Below are 16,217 nucleotides of genomic sequence, written 5' to 3' on the forward strand. Positions count from 1 at the left end.
TATGTACTCAGTAGGATAGAGCACTAAACAAACACTGGATGATGAAACAAGTATTTTCTCTAGGATTGAATCAGGGATAATCTGGGATAACAAAGAATATAAATATTATTCATCATCTATTTTGGAAAAATTACAGCCAGTAATTCCATTATCCTAAATATAAATATTTCTGCAGAAACAGAGCCTATCAGAATTTAATCTTTACTCAAAACAAACCATTACCTGTGTTTAATGGACTAGAGCAGTTAAAATGCCACCAAGTAACAGGAACAGTCTGAACATGTGGTCTGGAAATTCTATTCGACCACAGAGCAAAAAGCACACACCACTGACTCGCTTAATCTAATTAAGCTTTCTCAAGGCTGTAAATTCTGTGTGTCACAAGCAAAGCCACTAAATTCTCGTCCACAAGTTGTTGCCTACCCAATTACCTCCATCTCTCCCTCTTTGAAGATGGGTCAAGAGGAAATGATGAAACAGTCTTTCAAACCCAAAGCAGCCCTGCCCATCAGTGTCCTCCAGCCCCTCACTCTGCCCTCCCCTACCCTGCAGGTTGCACTGTTTTGGACTGCTTTGTGTCCTCTCTCCTCTCTGACGCATCCTGGTGTGCGCTTTTCCTTCTCATGTTGGGTGAGGACAGCACAGTAGACAGAAGTGACACAGAGACAGGGCAGAATTGTTTTAAGGTAATAGAAGTGAGGGCGCCTGGGTGGCTCAGTTGGTTAAGCGACTGCCTTCGGCTCAGGTCATGATCCTGGAGTCCCGGGATCGAGTCCCACATCAGGCTTCCTGCTCAGCAGGGAGTCTGCTTCTCCCTCTGACCCTCTTCCCTCTCGTGATTTCTATCTCTCATTCTCTCTCTCTCTCAAATAAATAAATAAAATCTTTAAAAAAAAAAAAAAAAAAGGTAATAGAAGTGAAAGGATGTCTGTAGGCACTGAGAAAAAAAAGTCCCTAGGATGGTAACATATGAAGTCCCGACCGTCCCCATCAAGGCCTTTATCACAATCTGCAATCATATACTCAGGTGCTTCCCAACTTATTGCAACCGATTCCCCCCTTCCCCTCCTTCCTTAAAACACTTAATATTTCACTTTTAAGACTCGAGTCTTGAGGCACCTGGGTGGCTCAGTGGGTTAAGCCTCTGCCTTCGGCTCAGGTCATGATCCCAGAGTCCTGGGATCAAGCCCCACAACGGACTTCCTGCTCGGCGGGGAGCCTGCTTCTCCCTCTGCCCCCATTCATGCTCTGTCTCTCTCTCTCTCAAATAAATAAGTAAATAAAATCTTAAAAAAAAAAAAGCATTCGAGTATTTTTTAATGAAAGGGATATCTTGAGATTCCAAAGGCACTTTTTAAGAATTATAAAGTAATATGGAGAAATACTTCCTCTACCTTGATTCTACGAAGCACATGTATCACTTATAGGAATTATACAACAGTGATTTTCAGTCACTGAGGTGGGACTGGACACAGTATCTAGCCATGTTCAATTCCATACTTAAGGACACAGGCAGTTGGGAACAACAGAGAACGAAGACCGGCACCCCAGCTGCCCCCAAAATACACTGCTATGTGCCACCGAAGTGCTGTTTCCTGGAGAGAACTGTGGGTCCTTACAGGAAGACACATAAACAAGGCCTGGACCAACAGCGACATCGCCTGAAGTTCACCAACACGGACTGCCTCTGAGTACCCGCAGTGGATGAATGATGGGTGTAAAGAGAATGAGGGGCGCCTGGGTGGCTCAGTCGTTGGGCGTCTGCCTTCAGCTCAGGTCATGATCCCAGGGTCCTGGCACCGAGCCCTGCATCGGGCTCCCTGCTCCGCGGGAAGCCTGCTTCTCCCTCTCCCACTCCCCCCGCTTGTGTTCCCTCTCTTGCTGTGTCTCTCTCTGTCAAATAAATAAATAAAATCTTTAAAAAAAAAAGAGAGAAGAATGGGAGGGAGACATTTTTTCAGGAGCTTAGTCAAAGTGGGCCATTATAACAAACAACCACTGATGGGGTGGCTTACAGGACATTTATCTCACAGTTCTGAAGGTTGAGCGATCCAAGATCAAGAGGCTGGTAGAACTGATGTCTGGTGAGGACCCCCTTCCTGGATTGCAGGCAGCCATCCTCTTGTCGCGCCCTCACATGGCAATTAGCAGGGAAAAGCAAGCTCTCTCTGGACTCTTAAAAGGGCACTAATTCCATTCACAAGGACTCCACCCTGGTGACCTCATCTAACCCTAATTACATCCCAAAGGCCCCACCTCCTGATACCATCATATGCAACATACGACTGGGGGGGAAGGGGGAGAGGCACCAACACTTTGGTCCATAACTGGAACCCACAGGATCAGTGAAAGAGACACTGTAGACATTAAAGGTTACAATCCATGAGTGCCATGGCAACAATCTGTCAAGTATGCTGGGCACACAGAAGAGGGAGCAATTAATTCTGCTTAGGGAAGGGACTCAGAAAAAGTCCCATGGAAGAAAGGATACTTCAACTAGGTATTGAAGAAAGAGTAGGAATTGACTAAGAAGGTAAGTGAAGACAAAAGAATGACTCTTTAAAAATCTCCTTCTCTCTCTCTCTCTCTCTAATTGCCTGGGGTGAATAAAACCAACTTGCCAATTTTAATCAGAGCTAAATTAGACTTTTGACTAATGTTGAGATTTCTCCAAAAGTTATTGGTTTTCAGTTTATCATCTATTCATAGCATCTACAAAAATGACCTACTGATGGGGCGCCTGGGTGGCTCAATTGGTTAAGCGACTGCCTTCAGCTCAGGTCATGATCTCAGGGTCCTGGGATCGAGCCCCGCATCGGGCTCCCTGCTCGGCGGGAAGCCTGCTTCTCCCTCTCTCACTACCCCTGCTTGTGTTCCCTCTCTCGCTGTCTCTCTGTGTCAAATAAATAAATAAATAAATAAATCTTTAAAAAAAAAAAAAACGACCTAATGAATTTGCAGAGGCAGCAGAATTTTTAGAACAGTAACAATACTGAAATGAAACTTAATAGTGTGGTTTACCTTTATGGCCAATTGCCCGTGTGCATTCTTCAAGCTCACCAAAGTCAATGGGAAGTGTCATTTGCTGCCGAAGCATACATTTCCTTAAGCACTTTGTTACTTTAATATAAATTGATAAAATTTAAATGCTATACACCTACTTCTAAACTCAACCATTCTCAGTAAATCGCTGAATACTTCACATAAACAGTAAGATTTTTACAAGATGATTTGTTATTCTTACCTCCATGGGAAAAGCTTTGAAATTAACTGTGTGCTCAGAACCACGCTGGTTTTCTCTCCCCCAATGAAATCTAACTTCATACAGTTCAAATTCATGCCCTTGAGGCAATGGACCTCCTGACAGAACTGAAAAAAGAAAGTAAGTTCTGTTTAATTAACAGAAATCATATTCATCAGTACAGTAGAATACTGTAGAATAAACATGGGGGACGTTTTTTGTCAGAAAGCTCTTGTGAGCTCTAAAGATTAAATTCATATAGCCAAAATGAGAAATATATTCTAACTGTGGGAAGCATTCACACTATCATACTGATACAGTAAAGTTCAAAAACTCTGAAATACTTGGTAATATTGCATACCATCAACTTCTTGTGTGTTTCAGGTAAAGGAGTAGACAAAGAAGACACAGAGGACCTATCTCCCTGAGACTTACACTTGGCACTGCTCAGGAGACAAGGACAGGGTTTACATCTCAGACTGACCAATAATTTGCTATCGACCAATCAATAAATTAAATCTTGTTTACAGATCATCCATCTGTACCATACTTTCAATTTAGAGAATAAGTGTAAGCTAACAAAATTACCCTTGAAAAGAATGTTTACACCAATATGATTTTTCGAAAACAAAATCATACTTATTTACCATTTAGTACCACAGACATGCAAATGAAATAATTATGATAAAACATTAACAATATTTAAAATGTTAACATTTGGGGGAAAAATGTTAACATTTGTTCTACAGGGCCCTGCCTCTATTTCTTACTTCTGGATAGGACCCAGAACTTTGTCCCAAACAAGAACACTCTAAAGGATGATGAAAAATACATTTGTGTAAAAGAACCTGCCTTGAGGCAATAAAAACACTTTCCTTAAACACACCCTGGTGTCATAGAGAAAAACTTGGTTCGTTACAGATGACCAGTTTTGACACAAATGAAGACTGTCTGCATTTTTCCTATAAAACCTGTGAATTCTAGGGGCGCCTGGGTGGCACAGTCTGTTAAGTGTCCGACTCTTGGTTTCGGCTCAGGTCATGATCTCAGTCCTGGGATCCAGCCCCGCAGTGGGCTCCCCACTCAGTATGGAGTCTGCTTGAGAGTCTCTCTTTCCCTCTCCCTCTGCCCCTCCCGCTCATGCTGGCTCTCTCTCTTTCTCTAAAATAAATAAAACCTTTAAAAAAAAAAAAAAAACTTGTTGATTCTAAATGGTATCAGCTAAGAATTTTAAGTTATTTTTAGTCCAGGAGCTGACAAAATTTGTCTCCTCCCCCAGGAAGCAGTCTCTGAAAGAGAGGGGCATTCACACTTGGGCCGGCATTGCAGAGGAAGCAGTACGCCCAGAGCTGAGTGCCACACAGAGGAACGGGCCTGTGTTCAGCCTTACCCTAAACCATAGAGGACAGGAAAGGGAATTGGTGTGGCAATATTTATTTGTTTGGCTGGTTCTTCTTCTAATCGCTTGTTCCAAGAAGAATTTAAGGCTTCTTACATCAAGTACCTGTCATCCAGCCAGAAGGCATAAATCAGAAAGAAGAGCAAAGGGAAAATGAAGACAGAGACAGAAAACAGATGGAGAACTGCACAAATGAATGCCAAGAAGTCCTTACGAAAAGTACCCTGTACGTGTGGTTCTATGTTTTCTGCCAGCTCAAAGAAGAAAAAGAGCATCAGCAGCAAAACACAACTGTAATTTTCCTCTCCAGGGGAAAGGAAGTGAGACACATGGCCCTTAGGATAACACTATCTCACACACGACTTTTAGGTTTTCTTCATGCTTGGTCTTATTTTAAGTTGTACAACAAATCGGAGGGGTCAGGAGCACCGAGGTGGCACAGTCGGTTACACATCCAACTCTTGGTTTCAGCTCAGGTCGTGATCTCAGGGTCGTGAGATCGAGCCCCACATCAGGCTCTGTGCTCAGTGCAGAAGTCTGCTTGAGATTCTTCCTCTCCCTGCCCCTTCTGCTTATCCCCCCTCTCTTTCTCAGATAAATAAATCTTTAAAAAAAAAAAATTGGAGGGTTCAATCAGTGTCCCCATCCCAATGAACAGGGGAGAAAGTGTAGCTGGGACAGTTCAAGTGTGACCTGCCCCGGGGCACCCAGCTAGCCAGCTCCAGGAGCCTGGAACTCCAATCTTCTGACCCACATCTCACCCTGAGACAGGACAGGGAAATTCAAATCTCTGCATCTGTGAGCCAGAGCTGAAAAAAACAGTGAGTTCTTTAAGCCTGGGTTTCTAAACTGCAGTCCCTCCTTTGAGTACTACACCTCATCCTATTTCCCAAAACAATAAAAAAAAAAAAGTGAACACGTGGATCACAAAGGTTTACAGATATCCCAAACTGCACAGCAAGCGCAAGGCATGTTCTCCAATAACCAACTTGTATTTCAACCGGCAATGCCACAGTTTGTGAATACCCTCAAAAAATCACTCCTTTCCCACTGGCTGCCTGATGTTGGTCTTATGAAAAACCAGGAAGGAAGTCTGGACTGTACCCACTCCCAGAGGTGGAATGTATCCCACCTCCCAAACCAAAAAGAATCCATGGGAAAAAGCTTCTTGTAACATCCCGTGCCACACCCCAGCCTGCACCATCAGAACTCGAAAACACTCCCCACTTTTTTTTAAAACACTTTTTTTTAAAAGATTTCATTTATTTATTTATTTATTTATTTATTTATTTATTTGCGAGAGAGACAGAGATAGTGAGAGAACAGGAGCAGGCAAAGGGAGAGGGAGAAGCAAGCTTCCCACGGAGCAAGGAGCCCGATGCGGGGCTCGATCACAGGACCCTGGGATCGTGACCTGAGCCGAAGGCAGACGCTTAACCAACTGAGCCACCCAGGCGCCCCCCAACACTCTACTTTCAACAGAAGGTGGAAATTGTCTAAGAGGAGGCTTAGCTCTGCGTTGCTGAGGAAAAAGAAAGGGCAGCACTGTGAATTGGAAGCACGTGACATGGGAAAGAGGATTTATAAAATCTTTCCCCCAAATTTCTTTGTAGGGCTCAAGCACAGAAGTGCACCATATTTCTGGGCTGGTATAGAGCCGTCTACCCATACTTTCCTATAGAAACAGAGGAAAGTGACTTTGACAGTGAATTCAGGGCCCCAAAATACAACGCCCATCTGATCGATGCCCAGTACTTCTTTCCCAGGAACCAAGCCTTTAGTTTAGAACTTGAAGACAGAGCTGCCATTTTAAATGCCCTTAGAAACTCAAACTGCACCAATTTATGTGTTGACAGGGAACAGTTCCAGGCCCACAGGGCTTCATTTACTCATCCTTTCAACCAATATTTTTATACCAGGTACCACATTAAATGCTTAAGATATACTGACTTGGCTAAAACTGACAACTTTCACTAGCCTCACGGATCTTACATTCTATTAGAGTGAAATGAAAATTCGCACATTTATGAAGATCAACGTTTTGCTGAGTGGTATTTGGTCACCACCTGGCAGATTTGTTAGCTGTGATGTCATTATGTTCAATAAAATTATAATGAAATAAGACCCTCATGGGTCTTACACTCCATTGGGTTGAAAAATAAACACAAAGAAGGGAAGCCTTTTGCCCAGGCCTGGTCCCCAGGGAGAGGAGACAAAGACGCCGCTTTCAGCCAGCAATCAAGGCTCCGGGTACCTTTTGCTTTTGCTGCAGATGAATAGTCCAAAGTTAAACCACACTAAAATCACACGGCTGTACAAAGCCATAAAAAATAACAAAATACTGAGTTCAGAATTTTATGAGGTGCCAGCTAAAAGCATTACCTGTTCATCCCCCAAGAATGATTGCATTGACAGACTAAAAATAAATAGTAGCTCTGTTTTACCCATTTGGTAACATCCTCTTAAAGCATTATTCTCCCTTTGCACAGCTTGTTTTTTTAATAAGAAAACTAGTCATACCAAAAGGGGTGCATTTTTCCTACACTTACGAGCATCAGATTTTGCTGAGTGATGTTTTGTCACCATGTGGTAGGTTTATTACTTGTAATGTCATTATGTTCAATAAAATTACAATGAAACAACATGAAACTCCTACTGATGACACACTGCACTTCCTTAGAGTAACACACTTGTGGAAAGAATATAAAGTAAACTGATGCCATTAGCACTAGCTGCTTTTTCCTTAATAACGGGCACGGCTGTTATGCTTATACATATAAAAAGATCTCCTTTCAGAAGCCTCTGCAAAATCTGAGAACCCCATAAAGACATGATATATATGCATTTACCTAAATCTAGCTAAGCTTCCACAAGCCTTTGCTGAAAACAAATTTGCCAGATAGTTCAAAGGCTGTTGATCAAGGCTTATCACCCCCACTTGTTTCATTTGAGTTCAACCCGCATTTAAAGATGGACTCCATGCCCAGCCCTGTGTTGCCCACCAAGGAGGTAAAAAGAAGGACACAGTGTCTGTGCTGGCTGGACATTCTCAGTGCTTAAGAAACTTAATACTGTCATTTAAACGTGAGGAGCAGTAAGGGAAAGTGCAAAGGAACCAGGAGAGCACCGAGCAAGTGCGATGCCAGAACCAAGAGGGCATCGGAAGGTCAGAGAAGACTTTCCAGAGGAGATCACTAAGCAGAGTCTGGAAGAGGAAGCTAAGGGAAGTGAGTAAGTACAGTCCAAGCAGAGAGAAGGGGCTGAGAAAAGCCTGAGTCTATTTCAGGAGAATAAAGGTAGGCTTCAAGATGCAAGCACCAGGAGGGGACTTGTAGGCTATGCCTAAGAACTGGGAGTTTATCACGGAGGGAATCAACAATAGCTTTTAAGCAGAGGGCTAATATCTTCTGCATTTAAAATGTTATTCCCAGGGGTGCCTGGGTGGTTCAGTTGGTTAAGTCTCTGCCTTCGGCTCAGGTCATGATCCCAGGGTCCTGGGATCGAGCCCCACATCGAGCTCCCTGCTCAGCTGGGAGACTGCATCTCCCTCTCCTGTTCCCTCTGCTTGTGCTCTCTCTGTGTCAAATAAATAAATACATAATCTTTAAAAAATAAAAAAATAAAGTGCTATTCCCATACCTTCACGGACAGTGGACCAGAAAAGCTCAAGCCTAACTAGTAGCCTGTCATAACCCAAGCACAGATGGTGAGGCCCGGAGACAGAGTCCTCTGACCAGAGCCGTATCTCCAACACGGAGGGAAACTGTTGATGGTCCCTGATGCATCCCTCAAATGCCCCTAAAGACCCAAACAGTTCATCCTCGATGGGTCTAAAGATTTTATAACTTCAGTTTAACTTCTAAGGAATCCAAAATGTATTCACAAAACATTCCAAAAATAGTATAAATTAGTTCTTCTAAAAAGCATTTGAAATCTTAAAAGCAAAAAATCAATTCTTTTACTGCCTTTAGCTTCTAACCTACAGTTTCATTTCATATTAAAAGAACGAATATCGTCAGCTCTTAAGAGTGGGGTTAACACGGACGGTGTGGGGAGGAGGCCAGTTAGCCTGGGTCTGCATGAGCAAAGGGAAACAGATTAAAGCAACTGTCCAGGTAATGCAAACCCCCAAAGTTAGCTAACAATAAGGACAATCATAAAGAAACTCAACCCTGACATCTCATATAAGTAAACAATACAGAACCACTTCCTAAGTGAAAATAATTTTAAGATATTTTTGACCACTTCATCTTTCAATCAGCAAAGCACTACAAAGAAGTTGTCATGTTTTTGGGAAAAAAAAAAAGTCTGATTAATAATAAAAGTAATCTAGCCTAAATTTAATACTGAGAATTAGAAAAGACCCAGAAGTAAAACTGTCTAATTAGGGTTTCTATAATAAGTTACAGCGAAGGGCACAAATGACCTATCCTGATTAGCAATTTCTCCCATACCGATGGCCCATTAAAAACGTCATTACCCTTAACACACAGCTTGTCGTCAGATGGAATGACATTCTATTGCAGAAGCTTGGCCAGTCTCACACTTTCTCACGACTTAAGTAAGTATCCAACCACTCAGGCTAGAAATCTACAGTTATATTTTTATACTTAAGCAACTCTTTCTGCCGCTGTAACATGTCTGATTTTCAGTTGTGTACACAAAACATGGCAATTCCTGTGCTACACTGATTCACAGGTCCGACAGAGATTAAATGACAGATGCGGCAGCCTGAATAACGCTCTCCGTACTCCAGGAGATCACAGGACCCAGAATGTGAAGCTCGGCTCCACTCCATGTTAGGAGGCACTCTTGTCACCTTGAAAGATGCTGAGAGCAGAGGGCGAAGCACAGTGACAGGACCCAAAGCGTGGTCCAGTGCCAGGGGCTCCTCCCCAGCGCATCCTTCCAACGGGTCCCTCCTCACCCCTGTTCCACATGGCCAAACACCGACTCCCTGTGGACGGCATCTCAGAAATCTCCCCGTGTCATCCCTGATTTTCCACTGGCACTGCCAACACAGCAGCTCCCCCTCTCTCCCAGATCCCATCTTACTCAGTATGGCCCGGTGAATTTTCCTAAAGCAACGTATTTTACAGGGGGGAAAAAAAAAAGGTTATACTCTTTAGACTTGATTCAAGATCCCTCATGAGTTTGCTCCAACACAGCCTCTCGATGTATATATTAACCTCATTTACCATGAATCAGTATTTTCTTCCAGATACACTTCAGGATTCATTCTTCCTCATCCAATGTCTAGACCTTCAAATCGCTGTCTTTTCTGCTTGTTGCCCTCTCTTCCCATATAGCCCAATCTTCCCCATCCAAATGCTGTTCACTCTTCAGTGATCACTGCAAATGCTACTTCCTCTGCCCATCCTCCCCTAATAATGGCAGCCCAAAATCATCTCTTCCTGTACACCTATCTTTCATAATCCACCACTGTAATCTTCTTAAGGGCAGGTTGGGGGCTTGATTTCTATTTACCTGATCCAAAGCAGGTAGGTAAAACAAAGATTACATCTTTGCAAGCCAGAGGAAACCAGTAACAGAAGCCAATGCAAATTGCTAAGTGGAAGAAGTCAATGTATGCTTCCAACTATACGACATTCTGAAAAATGCAGAACTATGGTAATGGTAAAAAGATCAGTGATTGCCAGGAGCTGGAAAGAGGAAGGAAAGAGTAGATAGAGCACAGAGGAGTTTTAAGATAATGAAACTATTCTGTAGGACAGTATGACGGTGGAGACATGCCATTGTACATTTGTGGAAGCCCACAGAATTGGCAACACCAGGAGTGAACCCTGATGTAAACTCTAGGTTTTAGGTGATGATGATGTGTCAACACAGGTTCAGCAACTGTAACAAATGTGCCACTCTGGTTCAACTCTTTTGCCTGTGGGTCAACAACCAGAATGCTGACAGTCAGGTGTGAGCCACCACATCCCTTTCTCCAGAAAAATGGGTAACATAGTCTACAGAAGTTCCGTCTACAACATGGCCAGATCCTTACATGATCACATTACTGTGATGTCCACCAGATCACAACCCCTGCCCAGGTGCACAGAGCTTCTAATCCAATTTTTAGACTCATTCTTAAATATGAACAAAGAGCCAAAGATAACTAAACACTTGAGAAGAACTCCCATCTTAAAGAGAGAGACCAAACAAATAGAAGGACCCAGAATAAATAGAGACATAGAAAGAACAGGGGAAAAAAGCAATACAGAAAACAATGGAAAAAGAGTCTGCATTTATAAAATAAATAGCAGAAGTTGTACTTGAACAACCAAGAAAAATCATAGAAGCAGCACAGTTTTTTTAGAAGTAAAAAATGTAAGAGCAGGAAATATAATAGAAAGACCAAAAGAGGGGCGCCTGGGTGGCTCAGTCGTTAAGTGTCTGCCTTCAGCTCAGGTCATGATCCCAGGGTCCTGGGATCAAGCCCCGCATCGGGCTCCCTGCTCCACGGGAAGCCTGCTTCTCCCTCCCCCACTCCCCCTGCTTGTGTTCCCTCTCTTGCTGTGTCTCTGCCAAATAAATAAAAATCTTAAAAAAAAAAAAAAAGACTAAAAGACATAAGTTGAGGAAATCTACCAGGAAGTAGAACAAAAAGACAAAAACAGAGGAGTTATGAAAGAATAAAGGAAAACCAGAAAACTTATCAATTACATAATGTAAGAAAATTTCTAAGAAATGGAAGACACAATCATCCTGATCAAAAGGCCCACAAAGCACCCAGCACAGAGACACACAAGGAATCCAAACATTAGCCCTCACATGCCCTTCTTCTTAGGAAATTACTGGAAGATGGACTATAGGAGGGAATAAACCAAAGAAACTCCTTGAAATGAGGGATCAACTACAAAAGTGGCTGCCCAGCATCCAGGAAACATGGGATTGGACACAAGAGATAAGCAAAGGGACCTCCTAGGCATAAGGTCCAGGGAGCTGCAGGTGATGGCTAGAGGGCAGGCCTAGAGATCAAGCGATCCAGAGGGGCAGAAGAAGGGAGAAGCCTCCAAGGGGAGGTGGGAAAGACCAAAGGAAGGAAGGGAGGGACTTCTCAGGGTAGCTCTGCCATCTGTCAGAGTCTGGAAACAAAATCATAATAGATAAAATAAGAAAATAAATAAACAAGAATGCATTAACTCCAGGGGAGAAAAACTCCACATTGTTCAATAAAGGAAAGAGAATATAGTCTCAGCTGGAAACAACAGCTACATGGTCACAGTGATAAAAATACTGAGTATTAATTTAAAGAAAAACCATAACTTAAGTATACAGGGACAACAGAGGGGCAAACCATGATGGCGGAGGGCAGTAAGAGAACCAGCCTCATTCCCATAGCAGGAAGTTCACAGATTTCTTAAACGTCAAAGCAGGACGGTATGAACCTATCCATAAGGGATGGAGACAGGAGAAGTAGCTAAGAATTGAACGTGGTTGTCACCAGGGCAAAAAGTTTTAGCTGGGGGCTGGAGGGTAGGGTCTCACCAGGGGCAGAGAGAAACAACATATAGCACAAGTCAACTATTTAAATTATGTGTATATCCTATTTTGATAAAGATAACCCTTGAATTAAATAAATGAAGGACGGGGTGCTCAGGGCTTGCAGATTACTCCTTTGAAAAGCTTAAATATCCTAGGAAAATAAATGGTCCACGCATGGTATTTTTTTGTCCCTTCTTTTTTAAGTTTGAGAAATATGGAAAAGGCAGAAACAACGAAGATGACATTATTCCAGCAGCAGAAAGGAGACAGGGCATCTAAAGGTGCAAGCTCTCCAAGGAGGCAGGAGTAAGGGGTCTGGAACATGTGTATCCAAATTAGGCTGGGACAGAGAGCTCTCCCCTGCTGGTCAGGGGTGGAGGATGGAGGGGACTGGACCGCAAGGGAAAACCTTGTGGTTAGAGAGTCGAGACACTGCTTGATAGTCTCTGTTTTGGGGATGAGTGAAGGGGCCAAGGAAAATCGTGAATGTTTGAGAAGGTACCAGAAGGAAATGTTAAATTCAACTTGATCAAGCAAATTGGATCTTAGAGCAGAGAGTATTTGTACTCAGTTATTCCTCCATGCTTCCATATTTCATAACTCTTCCATAACATCTTTATACTAATACTTTAAAGGACTCTCTTTTCACTAAACTATGAATCCTCGAGGACAGTCTTATGCCTTTGTCTTCTACGCATACACATTCACCACGGTGCCTGATGTGAAATGCATTTTTGTTCTGTAGATATATAAATGTTTATTTCCAGAAATACAAAGGCATGTCAACACACCGATACACATTTATTATATTAATATGCTTTCTATAAACCAGGACAGTCAGCATTTCATAATTTTACTATAGAGTTTAAAAATAATACCTAATGTCCCTCATGGATAGCCCCCCCCCAAAAAAAATCTTAACTTAAGGTCAAATTTACATCTGAAGCTGTCTCTCTTTGACTACATATAATAACACCTAGGATCTGTCTGGGGTGATGCCCATACCTTAACTCAACTCAGAACATCAGGAAAGACTACATGAATCTATGACTAACTAGCTCGTAGATTCTAAAGTAAAGTTCAGGAACATTCACAATGAGTTTTAAAACAAAAATTCCATAGTTGAAAATCAATGCCTGCCCTGTCAAATAATAAACCTAAAGAGTTTATGGTTTGAAATATCAAATTATTGATTCAGAATTAATTTTGAGTACAGGTGATCTCTGTTCATTAGTACTTCCCAATATTTCAACATACTCTAATTTTATATTCCTTCCAAGAGAGAAATCCAACTATTCACTAAGAAAAGCATAATATAATGCTAATTTTTAAAAAATTCTTCTTTCTTCTCCCCTGCTTTTAAGCCAATTTCCTTGATAATTTCCAACACCTTTTCCACAAAACATTTCAAATCCATCTCAAACAGGTCCAAAGGGGAGAGGAAGAGCTAAAACTAAATACAAACAAGAGTTTTGTTGGCCATTTAAATCTTTTACTAAGGTTAAAGGATGTTTTTGATTACTATTAAAATCCCTGCCACACTAATATAGAGAAAATTAATTTGAGAAGTCTATCTCAAATGCCAGATTATGTCAATAAATCCTAATCTTTAGTTTTACAAAGCAGCAAAACAGAATTTTAATTTTCTAAATGAATTAAGCTAATGAACGATTTGGGACAAAATGCAGATTAGTACACCTGAATATACTTTTCCTTAAATCTCACAAAGTTTAAGTTGATCAACTGAGGTTGTTCCAGCAATCATATAATACAACCAAACTACCATCTCCATAATTTCATCCTTTTATCCTTTCAAAAACATTTTAGAAATGCATTTTATAGTATACTAAGCTATCCTGATAATGGTACTATGTTAATTCTACTTTTAAAGTCATATAAGCCAAATCAGTTCAATAGCTCCATAAGAACTTCTAATTTACAAAGGCATGCAAAAGCATCTTCTAATATACCTGATTTTGACTTCAGGATAACCTGAATGGTATGTCCGTCATTGGTGACTTCGCAGTCTCGGCAGACCACATAATTTGGGGAGAGGCGGACATCCAGCAGTGAGGGGTCATATCTAGCTTCTCTTGAGTTTAAGTTAATGGGAGACTGGTATTCCCCATTAGCATCAGGAAACACCAAGCCCCACTCAACACCTAAGCACAAAAAAAAAAAGCAAATTTAGAACAGGTTAAAAGAAAGTTCCAACAAAATTTAACATGTAAAAGCTAGTTTAGACACTGTTTATGATCCTTGGCATTATTAAGGTTATGACTATTGTTTCTTTACAGATGAAATATGGTAAATGTGTATGAATTTCTGCATTCATATTTTCAATGATCTAATGCTATCAAATACCACACACAAAGTATTGTACTAACAAAATATTCTATTTGTCTTTGTCCGCACAGATGTAATAATACGTGATTCTAGAAAATTTAGGTCTTTAAGTGACTGAAAAAGAAATCAATAGTTCCACAAAAATTTCCTCGCTCATTAGTTCAATTACATGTAGTACTTGAGAAATACCCGAAAGTCTGAACTTGCTTGATGAGAGCCAAAAACCATAAATCTGATGCTCATGAATAAACACCTCTTATCAGAAAGGCAAATACATGGGCACCTGGGTGGCTCAGGTGGTTAAGCGTCTGCCTTCGGCTCAGGTCATGATCCCGGGGTCCTGGGATCGAGTCCCACATCGGGCTCCCTGCTAGGCGGGGAGCCTGCTTCTCCCTCTGCCTCTCTCTCTCTGACTCTCATGAATAAAAAATAAAATATTTAAAAAACGCAAATACAGCAATTCTGAAGTGGTCTTATGCATATATACGCACACCGATATAATCATACAATATATACATATATTCTCTTAGCATATTTTGTAAAATTATAAATTCCCCTATTTGTTTCGACATCAGAACCAGTGGTCATTTAGGAGCACCAGTGGTCTATTAGGAGTCCTACATCTTCCGGGATAAATGGAGCAAACAAAACTTTTAAAAGTCAACGCCCTTCCGACCAAGCCCACTGATTCAGCTTGAAATTGGGACGTCTTTGGAGTTGAGCACTGTTAGTACCCTTCATGCAAAGAGTAGTGGCAAGAATGCTTTCTCCCAGCAGGGTCCGCACAGCAAGCAAGAAACGAATAGTTTCGGTACCACTGTGTACCTAAGGTGCTGGGTGAAACGTAACGCAGCTCTTCGCGGGCACTCAGCACACACAAGGGTTCCAGGCGCAGCGTAAGGCTGGCCCTCCGCATGGCCGCAGGTGCCAACTGCGGCGCGGCAGCACGGCCCGGCTCCCCGACGCGAACGCCAGGCGGCGGGCACGCCCGCTCTGCCTGAGGCCACTTCGGCCCCAAATCGAGCCTGGGGAGCGGGAAAGCGACAGAGACGCACGTGGGAAAGAGGGGACGCGGCGGTGCTGGGAGCGCGCGAGAGCTGCAGGGACTCGGCGCTCGGCGGGACGCACACGCGGGGCCCCGGACCCCGGACACCCCGCCCGACTCGCGGCCGGTTACCTTCTTCGTAGCCCCACTCCACCCCCTCCTCCTCTTCCTCTTCATCCTCTTCCTTCTCCGGGAAGGCGACGGAATCTTCGATGAAGCTCAGGTCAGCCATGGGAAAGGCCGTGGATCCCCTCGGCGCCCTCGCCCGCGGTGCCTGCGCGGCCGCAGGGAAGCGGACAGGAGTGGGAGTGTGAGGCCGAGCGGGAGCGCGTGGGGGTGCGAGGGCACGAGTGTGTGAGTGTGAGCGCGCGCGTGTGGGTGTGAGCGCGCGAGCGGGCGCGAGGCGGGCGCGGGCTGAGCCGGAGTTTTGGGCGGCCGGGGCAGGGAGCGCGCGTCCGGAGTCCCGGCGGAGCGCGAGGGGAACCGCAGCACCAGGAGCCGCAGCGGGCGGATTATAAACACGACCGGGGCGTGTCTGGCACGGGAGGATCCGCCCCCTTCGCTCGGTGGCCCCGGCGCCGGGGGCTGGACAACAGTTAAGGGCCTGGGGCCAGCGGCCCCACCGGGGAAATTGCGGAAGCCCGGCCGCCCTACCTGCGGGGTTGGCTCCCCACTCCCGGCTCTCCCACGCT

At 43.4% G+C, this 16,217-nt stretch overlaps 1 protein-coding gene across 2 annotated transcripts in view; it reads right to left on the reverse strand.

Annotated features, from left to right (window-relative positions):
• The window catches only part of CA8 (carbonic anhydrase 8), a 93,574-nt gene extending 77,565 nt beyond the window's left edge, over positions 1–16,009 (reverse strand). For both annotated transcript variants that reach the window (XM_027619381.1, XM_027619374.1), the window contains exons 1-3: positions 15,658–16,009; positions 14,105–14,296; positions 3,245–3,369 (exon numbers count right to left, since the gene is read on the reverse strand). In XM_027619381.1, coding sequence (XP_027475182.1) covers positions 3,245–3,369; positions 14,105–14,296; positions 15,658–15,757 — 417 coding nt within the window. In that variant the 5' untranslated portion in view covers positions 15,758–16,009. The remainder of the gene's footprint in view (positions 1–3,244; positions 3,370–14,104; positions 14,297–15,657) is intronic.
• Positions 16,010–16,217: the final 208 nt, after the last annotated feature.

This window comes from Zalophus californianus, chromosome 4 (genome assembly GCF_009762305.2).
Source record: "Zalophus californianus isolate mZalCal1 chromosome 4, mZalCal1.pri.v2, whole genome shotgun sequence".
In the NCBI taxonomy this organism is placed as follows: domain Eukaryota; kingdom Metazoa; phylum Chordata; class Mammalia; order Carnivora; family Otariidae; genus Zalophus; species Zalophus californianus.